Below are 16001 nucleotides of genomic sequence, written 5' to 3'. Positions count from 1 at the left end.
CGGGCGCCGCACTCGGAGAGTTACGGCGTGGGGGTGGGGTAGCAGGGAGGAGCCCCCCCTCTCCAGCCTGCGGGATTGGAGGGCGCCTCGCTCGGAGAGTTACGGCCGGGGGTGGGTGGGGGCAGCCCCCCCTCCATCCCTGGAATTAGCGAGCGCCCCACTTCCAGCATCACGGCCGGCCCCCCGCCCTGTCCCTGGGATTGGCGAGCTCGGAGCGTTACGGAGGGGGGAATTGAGGGGGAGGCGGGCAGAGCCCCCCCCAGCTCCGCACATCCCCGGTATCACCGGGTGTGCGCCGCGCTCGGAGCATTACGGCGAGGGGGGGCTGCGAGGGAGGCGGGGAGAGCCCCCCCGGTGCTTGGATCGGCGTGCGCCGCGCTCGGAGCATTACGGGCCCCCCCCCTCCGCCGTCCCCGGTATCGGCGGGCGCCGCTCGGGGCGCCGCCGCCGCCGCCGCGCCCGCAGCGGAGCTGTCCGCGGTGCTGACCGCCATGGGCCCGCCGCCCGCGCTGCTCCTGCCGCTCCTCGCCGCGCTGCTCCGCGCCCCGGCACACGGTAAGCGCCCGCCGACACCCCGGCTCGTCCCCGCCGTGCACAGCGAGCACCCCGCGCTACCGGGCGGCCGCAACCCGCCTCCGTCTCCGGCAAACTTTGCCAACTCGCGCTCGCCCCCCGGTGCGGAGGGGACGCTCCCCGTTTTCCTCCGCTGAACCGAGAATCCCCCCCACCCCGCCTGCCCGTTATCCGCCCCTCCGGGGACGCGCACGGCGCTTTGCAGCCGGGCTGGTGCAACGCCGCCCCCGGCAGGCTCCGGCGGCAGCCCCTCTGCCGGTGTTACCGCCGCACCGGGGGCTGGGCAGGCACGGCGGAACCGCGGTCACCGAGCCCTTCGAGCCGCCGCCTCGGGCTGGCTGTGCCGTGAGCCGGCCCCTCCGTGCGGTCCCCGCCGCCGGGTGGGGGGCACCGGGGGCGTTTGGTTCTTTCCCCCTCTTTTCCCTGTTGGGGCGACCCTCCAGCTCCGTGAGGGACACTGGGGACACGGTGTGCTGGTTTGCCAAGGAGAGCAGCCAACACCCAGCTCGGCTGCTTGTCCCTGCCACCCGTGGGGCACAGCAGTCTCGGTGCCTCGTGGCTCCGCTGCCCCAAAAATAGGACTAGGGACCTTCCAGGTCTTGGGGAGCTCTGTCAGGGATTGGGGTGCCCCGGAGCGGCGTGGCCAGGCATGGGGCGATGGGCGGCTCGTGGTCCAGCCCCGGTGGGATGCGGGATGTGGGCACCGGCTGCAGGCAGCAGCCGTGCGGGGAGTTACATAAACTCCCATCTGGCGGCGGAGCCCAGGCGGGGAAGGGCGCCGTGGCCCTGCGCCCGCTGCTATTCCCAGCTCGCCCCGCCGCCTGGGGCTGCTGCCACAGCCTTCCTCCTTGGGGGAGGCAGAGGATGGGGACAGCAAGTGGGGCAATGCCATGGCACCCCCATCTCCTGCCCTGCTGGAGGGCGGCGGGACTGGAATGGGGGGTCCGTGTCGGTGGGTCTGTCCTGGGAGCAGGGCACTGAGCAGGGCAGATTTCCCCCCAGGGGAGGCTGGTGCTTACTGTGTCAGTTTAATGATTTCTAATGAGCAATTACCTCTAGTCAGTCCCCTAATTTCTGAATATCAATAAAGTTAATTAAACACTGCATGTGCATTTCCCAGAGTCTTAAAAGTAGGGATGCCCTGGGAGGTGCTGAGCTTTTCCCAGGGCTGGGACCTGTGGGGTCCTGCCCACCCTGTGTCCCCTCATCATGTTCTGGGAGCTGCCTGTGTGGCTCGTGCCTCAGAGTCCCCATCCTCCATCAGGCAGGGCTCCCAGGGGTTCCATGCAGCAGTGCCAGGCTCAGTGTCACCGTGGCCTTGACTTGGCATCGATGGGCTGGTGCATGATTGGGATCTGCTGTGGGTCAGAGGGACGTGGGGTCAGGGAGTCGTGAACCCCTCATCCAGGCTGGGGAGCTTTGTGATGTGGTCTGAGTGGTGGCAGTGCAGGGTCTGATCCTGTCTCTCTCCTGCCCCAGTTGTGGGGCACCACCAGCCCCTGGCGTCCACAGGGATTTGCCCCAGCAGAAAGTGGGGTCTGGACCCCATGGCACTGGTGAAGCTGAGGGGAATGGTGCCAGGCACAGCTTCATCCACCCTGCCCCACTGCAGCCCTTCTCCCCAGCTCTCCAAAGCCATGGCAGGCCAGGAATTTTTGTGGGGGTCATTTTAGCCTTGCTGGAGGGATCTTCTTGTAATTTGGGGTCCTGGCAGCCTGGGGCATTAGGAAACAGCACAGGCTGTGACGGGGGCACAGGGCCTGGCCGTGCCCCCATGAGCTGTGCCAGAACATCCAGCATCAGCCAGCTGCACTGTGCCCATGGGGTGAGGTATTTGGGGGGCACCTGGGGGTCTCGGTGTGAGGAGGGGGCTGGGGAAGGGGGCGGGTGCCCGCTCCGGTAATTGCACGCAGCGCGTGTGCTCGTGCCCTGCGTGCCTCCGAGGAGTTCGTCACCGCCGCGCTGCCGTGCCGCCAGGCCAGGATTATCTGGATAATGCTCTTAAGCCAGGGAGCGGGAGGGCAGGGCTGTCCCGGGGGGATGTGGGGCGCAGGCTGAGCCAGGCTCCCCCAGCGCTGCCCAAGCCTGGCTGCTACAGGGATGGCCCCTGGCTTTGCAGTGCTGGGCATGGATTCATCTCAGGGGGCTGGGTCAGGCAGGGCTGGAGCAGAGCAGGGGGAGTGTGGGGGAAATGGGGGGCAAAAAGCCTTGGACAAGGGCATGACAAGGGCACCCCCAGGCCTGGTTTGGAGCAGCAGAGCCCCCATCCCTTTCTGTGCTGCTGTGGGACCCCCAGGCTGGCACGGGGCTCCTGGGGCTGTCACTCCCTGCTGGGGTGGGGGCTGAGGCTGACCTGGCTGTGGGGTCCCCTGGGAGCACCAAGAGCCCCCAGGGGAGGTGGATGAAGTTGTGTCTCCAGCGGCTCTGACGGGAGAGGATAATTTCGCCTCAAATCAATTCTTTAAATGCGCACAATTGAAAGATTGCCTCTGAAAGCTGCCTATAACCAGGGAGGTAATGGATTCCCTCCAGTCGCAGGCAGGAGCTCGGGAGTGGCAGCATCCCTTCCTCCTGCTGCTGGGGACATGGGGACAACCAGAGGGCCAGCACTGCTCCCACACTGAGCAACCTCGGGTGGGTGAAGGGGCTGCCTGCACCCCTCAGAGGCAGCTGGGGATGGCTCTGTCTGCCTGGCCTGCTGCCAGCCTGCCCTGTGCTGAGACCTGGCACTGATCATGCCATCCTCCGAGGTGCCAGGGGGTCCCATTGGCCAAGGCTGGGGATCTGCTCGGCCCCCAGCCTGCGGGAGAGGCGGCAGGAGCCAGCCTGCACGCTCACTGTGCCAGTAGGAATTATTACATATATAATTTAAATGCAGTAACGAGCTGCGCTGAAGGGATCAAATATTAATCAGCTGCAAGAGCGCTGCTCTGACCCTGTGAAAATGGAGAGAGGTGCTTGAAATGCCAGATCAGCCAGCGGTGGGCCATGAGCGAGGTGATGCTTGGGCAGGGCAGGCTCTGGTTGTCCCCACATACCCTGGGTGGTGGCAGCAAGGGGCAGTGTTGGCTGTGAGATCAGCCCTGAGTGGCTTCCAGAAGTGGCAGGTTCATCCTGTAGGGAAAGCAGTGCTCGGGCAGGATGTGGGGCTGGCTGAGGAGCCATCGGGGCAGCTGGAGCGCCGGCTGTGGCAGGAGCAGGCGGAGATGGGAGGGGAGGGATGGCGCCTGCAGGAAGTGTGACATGGCTGAGCAGCCCAGCGCCGAGCCCGACAAGCAGCTCTCGCTCGCCTCCCGCAACCGATTTCAATTACTGTCTCTGGCAGTGGGCGGAGGGAAGGGGAGACGGCAGCTGGGTGGGCAGCGTGGCCCTGCTCACCCTGCCTGACTCCTGCCCACGCTGGGCAGGCACCCCCAGCACCCAGGGGTGCCCCGAGGGATGGGTGCCCCTCTGCCCCCTCACAGGGGTGAGCTGTGCTCGGTCCTGGGGGAGATGAAGACCAGATCTTGCACAGAGCCCCATGGGGGCCTGGCACCTACATTATAGTCAGAGTGGGGTGGCACAGAGCGGGTGCTGCCCAGCAGTGGGGTATCCATCACTGGAAATACTGGAGGAGGGGCTGATTTAGGTGCTGTGAGCCCAGGGAGGGGGGACATGGCACCGCACAGCGCTCGGGTCTGAAATAGCAGTAGACACACAATTTATCACCGCTGCTGCCACGCAGGGAAATTGCTGTAGAAACCCATTAGCTCCACAGGGAGAATGGGGAAGGGGGATTACATGGGCTGTGGGTGGCCAGGAGGGGACGAGGGCATTGTTGGCACCGTTGGGAAGGGAGGAGAGCCCTGGGGATGTGCACCCAGCGGCCCGCTGGGCACACGGGGGTGCTCTATGTGCCAGCCGGGCTCGGCCGCCGCGATGCTCCAGGGAGCCGGTTGCGGCGATGTGACATGTGTCAGCGGGTAAATGACTGTTCAATTCAAGGAGAATTGCAAAACATACAAGGTCAAATGCTTCCCCGCCAGCGCTGCCATGAATATTAAAGCCGAGCTCCTCCGGTAGCTGCCAGGGCTGGCGGCCGCACCCGCCCGCAGCGGCCCTGGGCACGGGGCAGCCCCTGGGGTCCCTGCTCCAGCTGCTCCGACAGGCTCAGCTCGGCCGTGGGCATCTGGGGTCACCGGTGGTGCCAGGGTGGCCGTGGGGTGGCAGGATGTGGATGGCAGCATCGGTGCCAGCTTGCCATGCTGGGTGCCAGTGGTTTGTCTGTGGTGACAGCTGGTGGCAGAGGAGCTGGCTGAACATTCCTGCCCCTGCCTTCACCCTCACACCATCTGTGTGCCCCTGCCTGCATCCACCCACCCAGCCCTGCCTGCATGCAGACAATGCCTGAATTCCCTCGCTGCCTACACCTGCCCACCCACCACCTGCACCCACCTGCATTCCCTGCCTGCTCCTGCCCACGCTACCTTCACACCTGGGAGCAAGTCCTGCTCCCTGCCAGGGCAGGGGGCAGGTGGGTATCTGGCATCAGTAAGGTGGGTTCCCGCTCCTGTTCCTGTTGTGGAGGCCGGAGGTGGCTCAGGGGGCTGTAGGCCATGGGATGGGGAGGCTGTGGGGATAGGGTTGGGATTTGGCATCAATAAGGTGTGTTCCCTCTCCCGTTGTGGAGGCTGGGGGTGGTTCAGGGGGCTGTGGGCCGTGGCATGGGGATGCTGTGGGTGGGTGGGGGAGCGTGGTGTCGGCTGCCTGACAGCTCATTCATCACAGCTGCAGGCCCTGACCATGGGGGCAAAGCCAGATTGGATTTTAAATTAGAAAATAAACCTAGAATCTTGTGAGGCCCACCCCTTGCCCTCACCCTGTGCCCGCCTGCACCCCCCCCGCTGCCCCCTCCTGCGGGTGGGGAAACTGAGGCACGGAACCGCGCTGCGATGCTGCTGGGGCCACCGAGGGCGCTGGCCTGTCCCCTCGCCGAGCCGGGCGCTGTGGTATTGCTGTCTTGGCGGGCAGCATCGATCGGGGCTCCCTGGGCGGCCGCGTGCCGCCTTATTTATTTATCGGTGACAGCAGGCGGCATCGATCCCCGATCCCCGCCGGGGCCCCGCCCGCCGCAGCCGCAGCCGGATTAGTCTCTGGCATCTCCCGGCTGCTGTTAATAAACTCCCACCCCGCAAAGCCAATGGGAGGGATTAGGAGCCCATCCCGGCTGTGTCCGTGGCCAGCACGCCGAGTTACCCCTCAGGTTGGGGGCTGCTGGGGGTTTGGCAGCCCCTCTGCCCACCCCGAGTTCAGCGGGGTCCCTGCTGGCTGCCAGGGCCCGCAGGGGACTGTGCCGGGTGGCCAGGCCCACGTCAGCAGTGCCTGGTCACCTTGGGGACATGGGAGGGACATAGCTGTGGCGCTGGAGATAAGCTGCTTAGGGACATCTGTGGAGATGGAGGATGTAATTCTGCGGAGTTCACGGGGCAAGGGTGGCAGCAGCTGGGCACCCCCTGCCTTCCCACGGTGTGCTGGGCATCCTGCATCCCCAGAGGGCCAAGAGTGCCCAGCATCCCCTGTGCCAAGAGCATCCTGTGGTACCCAGAGCCCAGGGCAGTGCCTGGGCATCCTGTGGCACACAGAGCCCCACACAGAGCCCTGGCATCCCCAGGAGTGCCCAGCCCAGCGTGCTCAGTGTCCAGATGGAAGCTGCTGTAGGATCCTTGCTGGGAGGCCTGCCCTTAGCCAGTGATCTCCATGGGGCCCTCTGTGCCCCCCAGCACCCCGGGCAGGTGAGATGCTGATGGACAGGAGTGTCCAGGGGGCTGGATGGGCATCTCCAGCCCATCCTTCACCACTCAGGGCAGTGGTGGTGGTGCAGGGCCCAGCCCTGTGCACTAATCTGCTATTAAAGCCCAACGCAGATTTTGGCGCCCTTCAGTATAAACTCATTAACTTTTATGTCCTAATAAACGGATCCCATTAAAATATAATTCTGGCCTTGCTGGGGGGCAAGCAAACCCCTTGGAGCTGGTGTGGGCAGGTGTCCCTGCTGCGCCTCCATGCCCAGGGCATTATCACTGTCCCTGTACGATGACAGGGGGATGCTGGGGACAAGGGGTGGGTGGCAGCGGTGTGAGGACGCCTGCCAGCACCCAGCAGCTCCCCACTACGCTGCACACCCAAGATAATGTCTCTTAATAGTCCCTTAAAAGCAGCATTCGCGGAGTAATTAATCTTCGCGGGGCCCTGCCCTGCTACGGATAGGGATAATTAGCCGGTAATTGGCAGTATCGTGTCATCAGTGCCTGTGCACGGCGGAGAGACGTACCCACGCTGCCGTGCCCTCGGAGGGATGCTGGGTGTCACCATGGCACCCCCATGCCCTCGGAGGGATGCTTGGGTGTCACCATGGCACCCCCGTGGCCTTGGAGGGATGCTGGGTGTCACCCCCATGGCCCCAGAGGGATGATGGGTGTCACCCTGGCACCCCCGTGGCCTTGGAGGGATGCTGGGTGTCACCCCCATGGCCCCAGAGGGATGCTGGGTGTCACCCTGGCACCCCCATGGCATCAGAGGGATGCTGGTTGTCACTATGGCACCCCCGTGGCCTCAGAGGGATGCTGGTTGTCACCCACATGGCCTTGGAGGGATGCTGGGTGTCACCCTGGCACCCCCTCTGCCATGGCATTGAGCTGTGCCCAGCGAGAGGGCACGGTGCTGTGCCGGATCCAGGAGCGGGAGATGCTGGGTGACTCATTAGGGCTGATTAAATTCTTTTATTTTTGGTCTAGAGGCCGTAAGCTGCTGGGCTGGGCGTGCTGGGGATTTGCTCAGGGACCAATGCCTGGCAGGGTCACGGGGCTGTGACAGGGGAATCCCTGAGGTTGTGGGTGGGAGAGGGGGGAGCATCGATGGGATTGGGGGTTCCCTGCAGCCTCACACTGCCTGGGGACAGGGACAGCCTGGCTGGGAGGAAGCTGAGCTGTCTGGCAGCATGGAGAGGGGTGCAAGTGTCCAGGCTCCTGTGACATTCCTGGTCATGGCAGTCATGGTGATCACCTGCATGTCTGCACCCTGAGAATGTGCAGACCCAGGAGAACCTTGGCATGGGATGGCCACCTCTGTGGTGAAGGATAATCTGAGATATCAGGGACACCCAGAGCCAGGGCTGTCCCCATCTGGGTTGGCTCACAGGAGGAGTGGGTGCCCCTTCACGTGGTACAACTGCAGATGTGCATTAATTAGCTGGGGGTTAATTGCTAGGGCTGCCCCAGTGAAGGGTATGCTGGGAAGAAAGTATCACAGTCCTGCTGTGTGTGGGTGATGCACTTGTTTGCCATCATGGTTTTGGGGGAATATTGGGGTGCAGGGAAGCGCCAGCCCTTGGAGCAGCAGGGTTGGTCCCCAGTGCAGCACAGGTCTGTGGCACTGCACCAGCATCACTCCCCAGAGCTGCATCCACACCTGGTACAGCACAGTCCACGTCCAGGCGCTGCTCTGGGTGCCACTGAGGGCACAGTGCTGATCTGTGATGAAGCATCACCCCCTGGTGCATCACCAGGCTCCTGTTCCCTCTCAGTCCCCAGCACAGCATCAGCCCCCAGGTTCCCCAGCATCCCGCACCCTTTCCTCCCCCCAGGCTTCAACGGGCTGGCGAGGAAAGCCGGGGAGAGCACTGAGGTGGAGCCGACGGCGCTGCCCACGGAGGCGGCGGAGCGGGAGGCCGAGGCTCGCTTTGTGAGCACCGCGCCCACGCTCAAGATCCTCAACCACCACCCGCTGCTGGAGGACCTGCTGCACGAAGCCTTCCTCAAGAAGGACTACCTGGCCCAGGCGCCCTTCCTGCCCGCTGGGGCCGGCCCCCTCCTCCCCGGTGGTGCCCTCCAGCCAGCCCCCGGACCCCCAGAACCCGAGCCATCCCCCCGCACCCCTGCCCTGCCCCGGCCCGCCTTCCCCACCGACCCCCTGACCACGCCAGCGGGGCGCCCCGGGCCATGGGGGGAGGCGTGGGGGGCTGTGCCAAGCGCAGACCCCTCGTGGTCCCCCTCTGGGGTGCCAGAGTCAAGCACGGCGTCCCCCAGCCAGGCACCCACCACGCCCAGCACATCCCTGGCACCCCAAGCTGGGGCCACTGCGGTGCCTGGGGATGAGGAGGGGACCACCACCACGTCCACCATCACCACCACCACTGTCACCACGCTGCAGGGGCCAGGTGAGCGCCAGGGAGGGAGCTGGGTGGAACCAGGGTGGAGTGAGGCTAATCTGGGGTTTCTTCTGTCACCAGCTCCCTGCAACCGGACGCTGGCGGGTCCCGAGGGCTGGCTGGTGTCCCCAGAGCCAGCTGGTGTCCCCTATGATGGCAGCCTGGACTGCACCTACACCATCTCTGTCTACCCTGGCTATGGTGTGGAGCTCAAGGTGAGCTGAGGGCCGAGGGTGGGCCAGGGTGGGAAGTGCCTGCAGACAGGTGTGGCATGTCCCCTACTCTGTGCACAGCTGTGTGTCTGTGCAGGGTGCAGCAAACACATGGTCTTGTCTCTGTTCTTGTCCCCATGCCTGTGTCCCCAGGCCAAGAGAGCTGGCTCAGGACATTGCCTACCCTCCTGGCACAGGGATGTGGGTACATGAGCTGCTGGGATGCCCCAGGATGCTCTGTGCCCACCAGCTGCTGTGCCTGGCACTCATCACAAAGAAGTGCTTTGAGATTTAATTAACGAGGCCCTAATGGAGAAGGTGTGAGCAGTGCCAGCAGGTGCCGTGCTGTGCTGCAGGGCCAGGAACACCCAGCACCCATCTGCCAGGAGCAGAGGCTGACAGCAAACCCTGCTGTGCTGAGCCCTTGTGCTGCTCCCATCAGTGTCCCCATCTCTGCTGAGGCCACCACAGGGCTTGTGGAAAGCTGGTGGTGAGCCAGAGGCAGCAACTCCACCACCAGCCCTGCTCCAGCAGCCCACACTCACCAGTGCTGCTGCTGCTCCTCACCATGCAGCACGGTTTAATTAGCATCATTAATAGCAAATTGCTCCGGAGGGCGAGGCTGGCTGGCTGCAAGGCTGCCAGCGTGGGCCTGGCTGTGCTGTGGTGCTCTGGCAGAGCCAGGCCCTGCTGCTCTTGCGTGGGGGATGATTTATGGCCCTGCTAACCATATTTGAAAGGTGCTGCCCTGCGCAGACAAGCTCCAGCGGGCTATCGACCGCAGAGAAGCCACTCAAGGGCCAGCTCCCAGCCAGGTGCCGGGTGATGCTGAGGTGGTGACACCTGTGTCCCGTGCAGGTAGAGAACATCAGCCTGGCAGAAGGGGAGACGCTGACGGTGGAGAGCGCGGGAGGGCTGGAGCCCAACCTGCTGGCCAACGAGTCCTTCCTGCTGCGGGGCCAGGTCATCCGCAGCCCTGCCAACCTCCTCACCCTCCGCTTCCAGAGTCCGCGGCCCCCCAGCCCCGGCTCCTACCACTTCCACTACCAAGGTACGGGGCTCAGAGCCCTCTGTACCCTCTGGGAGCTTCCCTGCCAGCGTGGTGCTAATTTGGATTGTGGTGATGCACCGGGAGTTTATCTGAGTTTTAAGCAGGCACTGATTAGGTGAGTGTCACGATCCGTCCTTACGAACGGGTTTCGTGATGGTTCGTGGATTGATCTCAGGGTGCAAAAAGAACCGGCACAGCACAGGGGATTCACAGTGATAATCAAAACAAATGCACCTTTATTGAATGACCACAGCAAAATGCGATAGAGAGATTAAGGGAGAGAAAAAATAGAGAAAGAGAGAGAAAAGAGAGAGAGAGAGAGAGAGAGAAAGAGGGGGATATAGCTACCAAATGTAGACACAACAGACTCTCACAGTGAGGAACGCTCATGGAGAGCTAATTGGCCTGAGCAGTTATGGATTCATTGAGCATAATTCTCAGCATCCATAAGCACTGGGTCACTTGAGCCCTGCCACACCCAGGTATTTCCAGGGCTCTGGGGAGGCAGTTTTTGGATTCTGGTGGGTGTCCATCGCTCCTCAACCTTGTTAACAGCACCACTTACCTCCAGCCTACCTGCTGAGCTGCCCGTTCCCAGCACGGCCGGCTTTCGGGGAGGTCTCGGTGAGCAGCCTGCACCCCGGTGGGGACGCCCATTTCCGCTGCTCCACGGGATACCAGCTGCAGGGCGCCCGCCGGCTCGTCTGCCGCAACGCCACCCGCCCCTTCTGGAGCGCCCGCGAGCCCGTCTGCCTCGGTGAGCACCAGCAGCTCGGGGACACGGGGCAGCTGGCGTGGCACTGTCACCCACTGACGGCGCCTCTCCCGCAGCGGCGTGTGGCGGGGTGGTGCGTAACGCCACCGTGGGACGCATTGTGTCACCCGGCTTTCCCGGGAACTACAGCAACAACCTGACGTGCCACTGGCTGCTGGAAGCGCCGGACGGGCACCGCCTGCACCTCCACTTCGAGAAGGTGTCACTGGCAGAGGACGATGACAGGTTTGGCTCAAACTTGGGGGGGGCAGGGGTCTGAGGGCACTCTGGGGCAGCCCTTCACGGGGCTGTGTTAAAAGGATGAGTGCTCTTGGCAATATCCAAGGATGGGTGCCATTGGCCATATCCAAGGATGGGATCTGCCATGGATGGGTGACATTAGTCATATTTAAGGATGGGTGTAGCTTGCCATGGCTAAGTGTGACTAACTTTGGCCATTGGCCATGGTCAAGGACAGGTGTGGCTGCCTTTGGCTATTGGCCATGGTCAAGGATGGCATCTGCCATGGATGGGTGCCATTAGTCGTATTTAAGGATGGGCGTTGTTCACCATGGCCAAGTGTGGCTACCTTTGGCTATTGTCAAGGACAGGTGCCATTGGCCATATCCAAGGATGGGATCTGCCGTGGTTGGGTGCCCTTAGTCATATTTAAGGACGGCTGTTGCATGCCATGGCCAAGTGTGGCTACCTTTGGCCATTGGCCATGGTCAAGGATAGTGCTGTTGGCCATACTCGAGGAAGATAACCTCTGGCCATGCCCAAGGATGGTGCTGTTGGAAATGGCTGGGGTTAAAGGCTACCATCCGTGCCCAAGCATGGCTGCTGTTGGCCATGGTCAGCAGCGCTCCCTGCCCTTGTCATGCCTTGGCAGGCTCATCATCCGCAACGGCAACAATGTGGAGGCCCCGCCGGTGTACGACTCCTACGAGGTGGAGTACCTGCCCATCGAAGGGCTGCTCAGCACCGGCCGCCACTTCTTCGTGGAGCTCACCACCGACAGCAGCGGGGCCGCGGCAGGCATGGCGCTGCGCTATGAGGGTATGGGGCCAAGGGCGCAGTGGATGACCCCAATATCCCTGTGCCCACCCGGCCCCCACAGACCTTTGCCCCTGTGCCCGCAGCCTTCGAGCAGGGGCATTGTTACGAGCCCTATGTCAAGTATGGGAACTTCACGGCCAGCGATCCCCGGTACCCCGTGGGCACCACGGTGGAGTTCAGCTGCGACCCTGGCTACACGCTGGAGCAGGGCTCCACCATCATTGAGTGCGTCGATCCCAATGACCCGCAGTGGAATGAGACAGAACCAGCATGCCGTGGTGGGTGCTGGTGCTGGAGGGTGCCGGGGGGTGCTGTGGATGGGGCATGAGGGATACTGCAGCCACTGTGCTGTTGAGTGGGATGGAGCTGAGGGACATGGTGGGTGCTGGGTGTGGGATGCTGCAGTGGGTGGATGCCCCACGGCAGTACCAAGCCCGGTGTGTGCCCACAGCGGTGTGCAGCGGGGAGCTGACGGACACAGCCGGAGTGGTGCTGTCACCCAACTGGCCAGAGGCGTACGGCAAAGGCCAGGACTGCATCTGGGGGCTGCACGTGGAGGAGGACAAGCGCATCATGCTGGACGTCCGTGTGTGAGTGCTGGGATGGGATGGGGATGGTGGGATGGCGGATCTGTGCCCTCCCTGCCCTCACGGCCCCACTGCCCCAGGCTGCGGCTGGGCTCGGGGGACATGCTGACCTTCTATGATGGGGACGACCTGACGGCGCGCATCCTGGGCCAGTACACGGGCGCCCGCGGCCGCTTCAAGCTCTACGCGTCCACCGCCGATGTCACCGTGCAGTTCCAGTCTGACCCTGGCGCCGGGGCCTTTGCCTACCGGCAGGGCTTTGTCATCCACTTCTCTGGTGAGGCCCATGGCGGGACAGTGCCCCCAGTGTCCGCAGTGCCCCCACTGCCCTGCTCAGCCTTCCGTGCCCACAGAGGTTCCCCGTAACGACACCTGCCCTGAGCTGCCGGACATTGCCAATGGCTGGAAGACGTCCTCACAGCCAGAGCTTCTCCATGGCACTGTGGTGACATTCCATTGCTACCCCGGCTTCCAGCTGACTGGCACTGACCTCCTGATGTGCCACTGGGACCTGACGTGGAGCGGTGACCTGCCCTCCTGCGAGCGGGGTGAGTGGTGCCCGCCAGTGACCCCCCTGCCCTGCGGCCCATCCCCAGCCACCGTCACCACTGGTCACTCCTGCCTGCAGTGACAACCTGCCGGGACCCTGGCGATGCTGAGCACAGCCGCAGGGTGGTCTCCAACCCCAAATTCCCGGTGGGAGCCACCGTGCAGTACGTCTGTGACAAGGGCTACGTCCTGGCGGGCGCCGGGACCCTCACCTGCCACGACCGCGCCGCGGGGGGACCCAAGTGGAGTGACCGCCTCCCCAAGTGCATCCGTGAGTTGGGCGTCCCCTCCTCGGGCCTATCCCCCGAGCCATCCGATGGCGATTGCTGACGCCACCGTCCCACTGCCTCGCAGCCGAGACCTACGAGCCCTGCCACAACCCCGGCGTGCCGGCGGGCGGGCGGCAGAGCCCGGAGCGGCGGCTGTACCCGGCGGGAGCCACGCTGCACTTCTCCTGCACGGCCGGCCGGGCGCTGCTGGGCGAGAGCAGCCTGCGCTGCCTGCCCGGGCACCCCTCACGCTGGAGCGGCTCCCCTCCCATCTGCAAGGCGGGTGAGACGAGCCCTCCCCACCCCAGCACCCCGCCGGCTCCGCTCAGCACCCCACTTCTCACCCCTGCTGTTGGTTTCTTTCTTCCGCCTCCTGCAGCCTCCTACGATGAGTTTTACAGCAACCGCAACCTGGATGGTAAGGGCGAGGGTGTTTTGGGGTGCCGGAGCGCTGAGGGGCACCCGGGGTGTGGCCGATGTGGGGTGTCCCCTGGGTGAGCCCCGATTCTCCCTCCCGCACAGCTGTGGCCAAGGCTGTGCCCTCGGGGACAACGCTGGAGGGCACCAACGTGGCCATCGCTGTCTTCCTGCCCGTGCTGGTAGTGGCCCTGCTCATCGGGGGCATTTATCTCTACTTCTCCAAGTGAGTGGCCCCCCCGTGACCCCCAGAGACCCCACGGCCCCCTCCCCAGTGCCCACTGCAGCTGCCCTTTCCCCACAGGCTCCAGGGGAAGCCAGCCCTGCAGCTGCCCCTGGCTGGCTCCCACCCCTACGACCACATCACCGTGGAGTCGGCTTTTGACAATCCCACCTATGAGACAGGAGTAAGTACCGGGCCCCACACCCCCGATGTGGGGCTGGGCACCCTGGGGACCCTGCACTGCATGGGCCACCTGTGCCAGGGGCTGGGACAGGTGTGGGATGGGATCATGTGTTCCATTAGACAGGACATCCATCCAGGAACAGCACAGGGGGTGGGACATGCACCCAGAGACCACCCATGAGATGATGGATCTGTCCAGGGGCTGTTTAGGGATGGACATACAGTTAGGGACCATGTACAGGATGGAACATCGATCCACGGACCACATACGGGGTGGGATATCCCTCTAGGCACCACACATTAGTCCAGAAACCATCTAGGGACCATTCACACCCTCTGGGATATCCATCCAGGCACCACACATTAGTTCAGAAATGAACTAATCAATCAATCCAGGGACCACACACACTCTCTGGCATATCCACCCAAGGATCATGGACAGGATGGACACTGATCCAGGACCCGTGTTTGAGATGGGATACGCATCCCCAGGGCTCTCTGTAGTCTGGGATGTGCCCCCAGCTCCTTATGGGATGGGAGATGCCCTATCCCCGTCCCGGGCACCCCGTTGCATTGTGTCCAACCCCTTGCAGTCTGTTTTCTTTGCAGGACACGAGGGAATATGAGGTGTCCATCTAGGCGTGGGCAGCGTGGAGCAGGGCGCTGCAGCCGCCCCTCCCCTCCGTGCCCGCCGGCCCCGGCACGGGCTGGGAGCACCTCTCCCAAGGAGACTCAAGCCGAGCGCTTGGCAGGACCCACCTGGGCACCGGCCACCCCCCTGCCACCCCCGACCCACCCGGACCCCCGAGGGCTCTGCCCGAGCCCCACTGTCACCCAGCCCCCCGCACCGGGCTCATGAGAGGCTGAGCCAGCGAGGGTCCCCATCCTGTCCCCCGGCCCCTGAGCCAGCGAGGGTCCCCGGACCCCACCCTGCCCATCCGTCCCCCCAGCGGGAAAACAGCAGCCCCCGCAGTCCCCGCGACGGAGGAGTGACACAGGCAGGGGGAGCAGCGCTGTGGGGACCCCCAGGTAAGGACAGGGCTCCCCGGGGCTGCAGCGGGGAGGGGACAAAGCCCCGGGGGGTGGGCGAGGGGCGAGGGTGGCCCTGTGGGTGCCCCCCCCTCCCGCCCTCACCCCCCATCCAGCACAGGGCTGGTCCCCCCCGTGTCTCCCACCGCCGCCACGCAGGGACGTGTCCCTCCCGTGTCCCCAGCATGCTGCGTGTCCCCCCGGCCCCCGCTTGCTTCGCCCTCACCGGGGGGGTCCCTTCCGCCACCAGCGTGTCCCCCCCGCGCGTCCCGGCACCGCAGAGTGACGGGGTGGGCAGGGGCACCGGGCATGGCTGTGCCCCCTCCCACCGCCGCGTCCCGCCCGGGCTGGTGACCCTGGCCCCCGCCGCCCCCTCGATCTGGAGGGGACACCGCCCCCCTCCCCATCTTTTGGTTGTTTCATTAATAAAAACTGGTGTTTTAGAAGAAGCGATGGCGTATTCCTCAGCGGGGCCGGGCAGTTTGGAATGGGGGTACATCTACACACACACCCCCCGAGCGCGGGCCCTGAGCCCACCTCACCGCCACCCCGGAGACATCCCGACCCCCCCCGCCCCTCCCGTGCTCTCCAGGGGGGCACTGCCGCTTTAAAAGGCGTGGCCTGTGCCGGGGGGGTGACGTCACAAGCAGAGACCGCGCCCCGCCACCCCAGCACGCCGCGCGCCGCGCGCCCCCTGCCGACGCGCGCGTGTCCCGCCGCCCCGCCCCGCTCCGTTACGTCACTGACGTCCCCGCCGCCCCGCCCTCTCGCTGGAACGTGACAGCCGCCACGCGCCTGCGCGAGAAGAGGGCGGAGAAGGGGCGGGGCGGGGCGGGGTAGCGCGGGGAGGCGCTCGGCGCACGCGCAGTGGCTCCGCGTGCGTCCCGCCGCCCCCGTCCGCCGCCGCCGC

General features: G+C 64.5%; 1 protein-coding gene across 2 annotated transcripts; it reads left to right on the top strand.

Moving 5' to 3' along the window:
* The first annotated feature begins 412 nt into the window (after positions 1 to 412).
* SEZ6 (seizure related 6 homolog) lies at positions 413 to 15306 on the top strand. Of its 2 annotated transcripts, none has more exons than XM_058817779.1 (17): positions 413 to 555; positions 8195 to 8767; positions 8840 to 8973; positions 9829 to 10021; positions 10593 to 10778; positions 10853 to 11021; positions 11668 to 11834; positions 11918 to 12112; positions 12286 to 12424; positions 12502 to 12698; positions 12775 to 12969; positions 13050 to 13241; positions 13325 to 13522; positions 13619 to 13657; positions 13762 to 13882; positions 13961 to 14063; positions 14672 to 15306. In XM_058817779.1, exons 1-17 carry the CDS (start codon positions 492 to 494, stop codon positions 14699 to 14701), a joined length of 2895 nt encoding a protein of 964 aa, XP_058673762.1. In that variant the 5' UTR covers positions 413 to 491; the 3' UTR covers positions 14702 to 15306. The 2 variants fall into 2 exon arrangements, with proteins under 2 accessions (XP_058673762.1, XP_058673760.1); XM_058817777.1 differs by having other exon boundaries at positions 14656 to 15306.
* The last annotated feature ends 695 nt before the right edge of the window (positions 15307 to 16001 follow it).

Source organism: Ammospiza caudacuta, chromosome 20 (genome assembly GCF_027887145.1).
Source record: "Ammospiza caudacuta isolate bAmmCau1 chromosome 20, bAmmCau1.pri, whole genome shotgun sequence".
NCBI lineage: Eukaryota > Metazoa > Chordata > Aves > Passeriformes > Passerellidae > Ammospiza > Ammospiza caudacuta.
This window is presented reverse-complemented; position numbering and strand designations above follow the sequence as displayed.

What these genes read in the sequence shown, in the direction of transcription:
- SEZ6 (XM_058817777.1), top strand. Translation starts at nt 492, where the DNA reads ATGGGCCCGCCGCCCGCGCTGCTCCTGCCGCTCCTCGCCGCGCTGCTC. An exon ending in CTGGCAGAGGACGATGACAG is followed by an intron (nt 11,022 to 11,667) that starts GTTTGGCTCAAA and finishes ATGCCTTGGCAG; the next exon opens with GCTCATCATCCGCAACGGCA. An exon ending in ATTTATCTCTACTTCTCCAA is followed by an intron (nt 13,883 to 13,960) that starts GTGAGTGGCCCC and finishes CTTTCCCCACAG; the next exon opens with GCTCCAGGGGAAGCCAGCCC.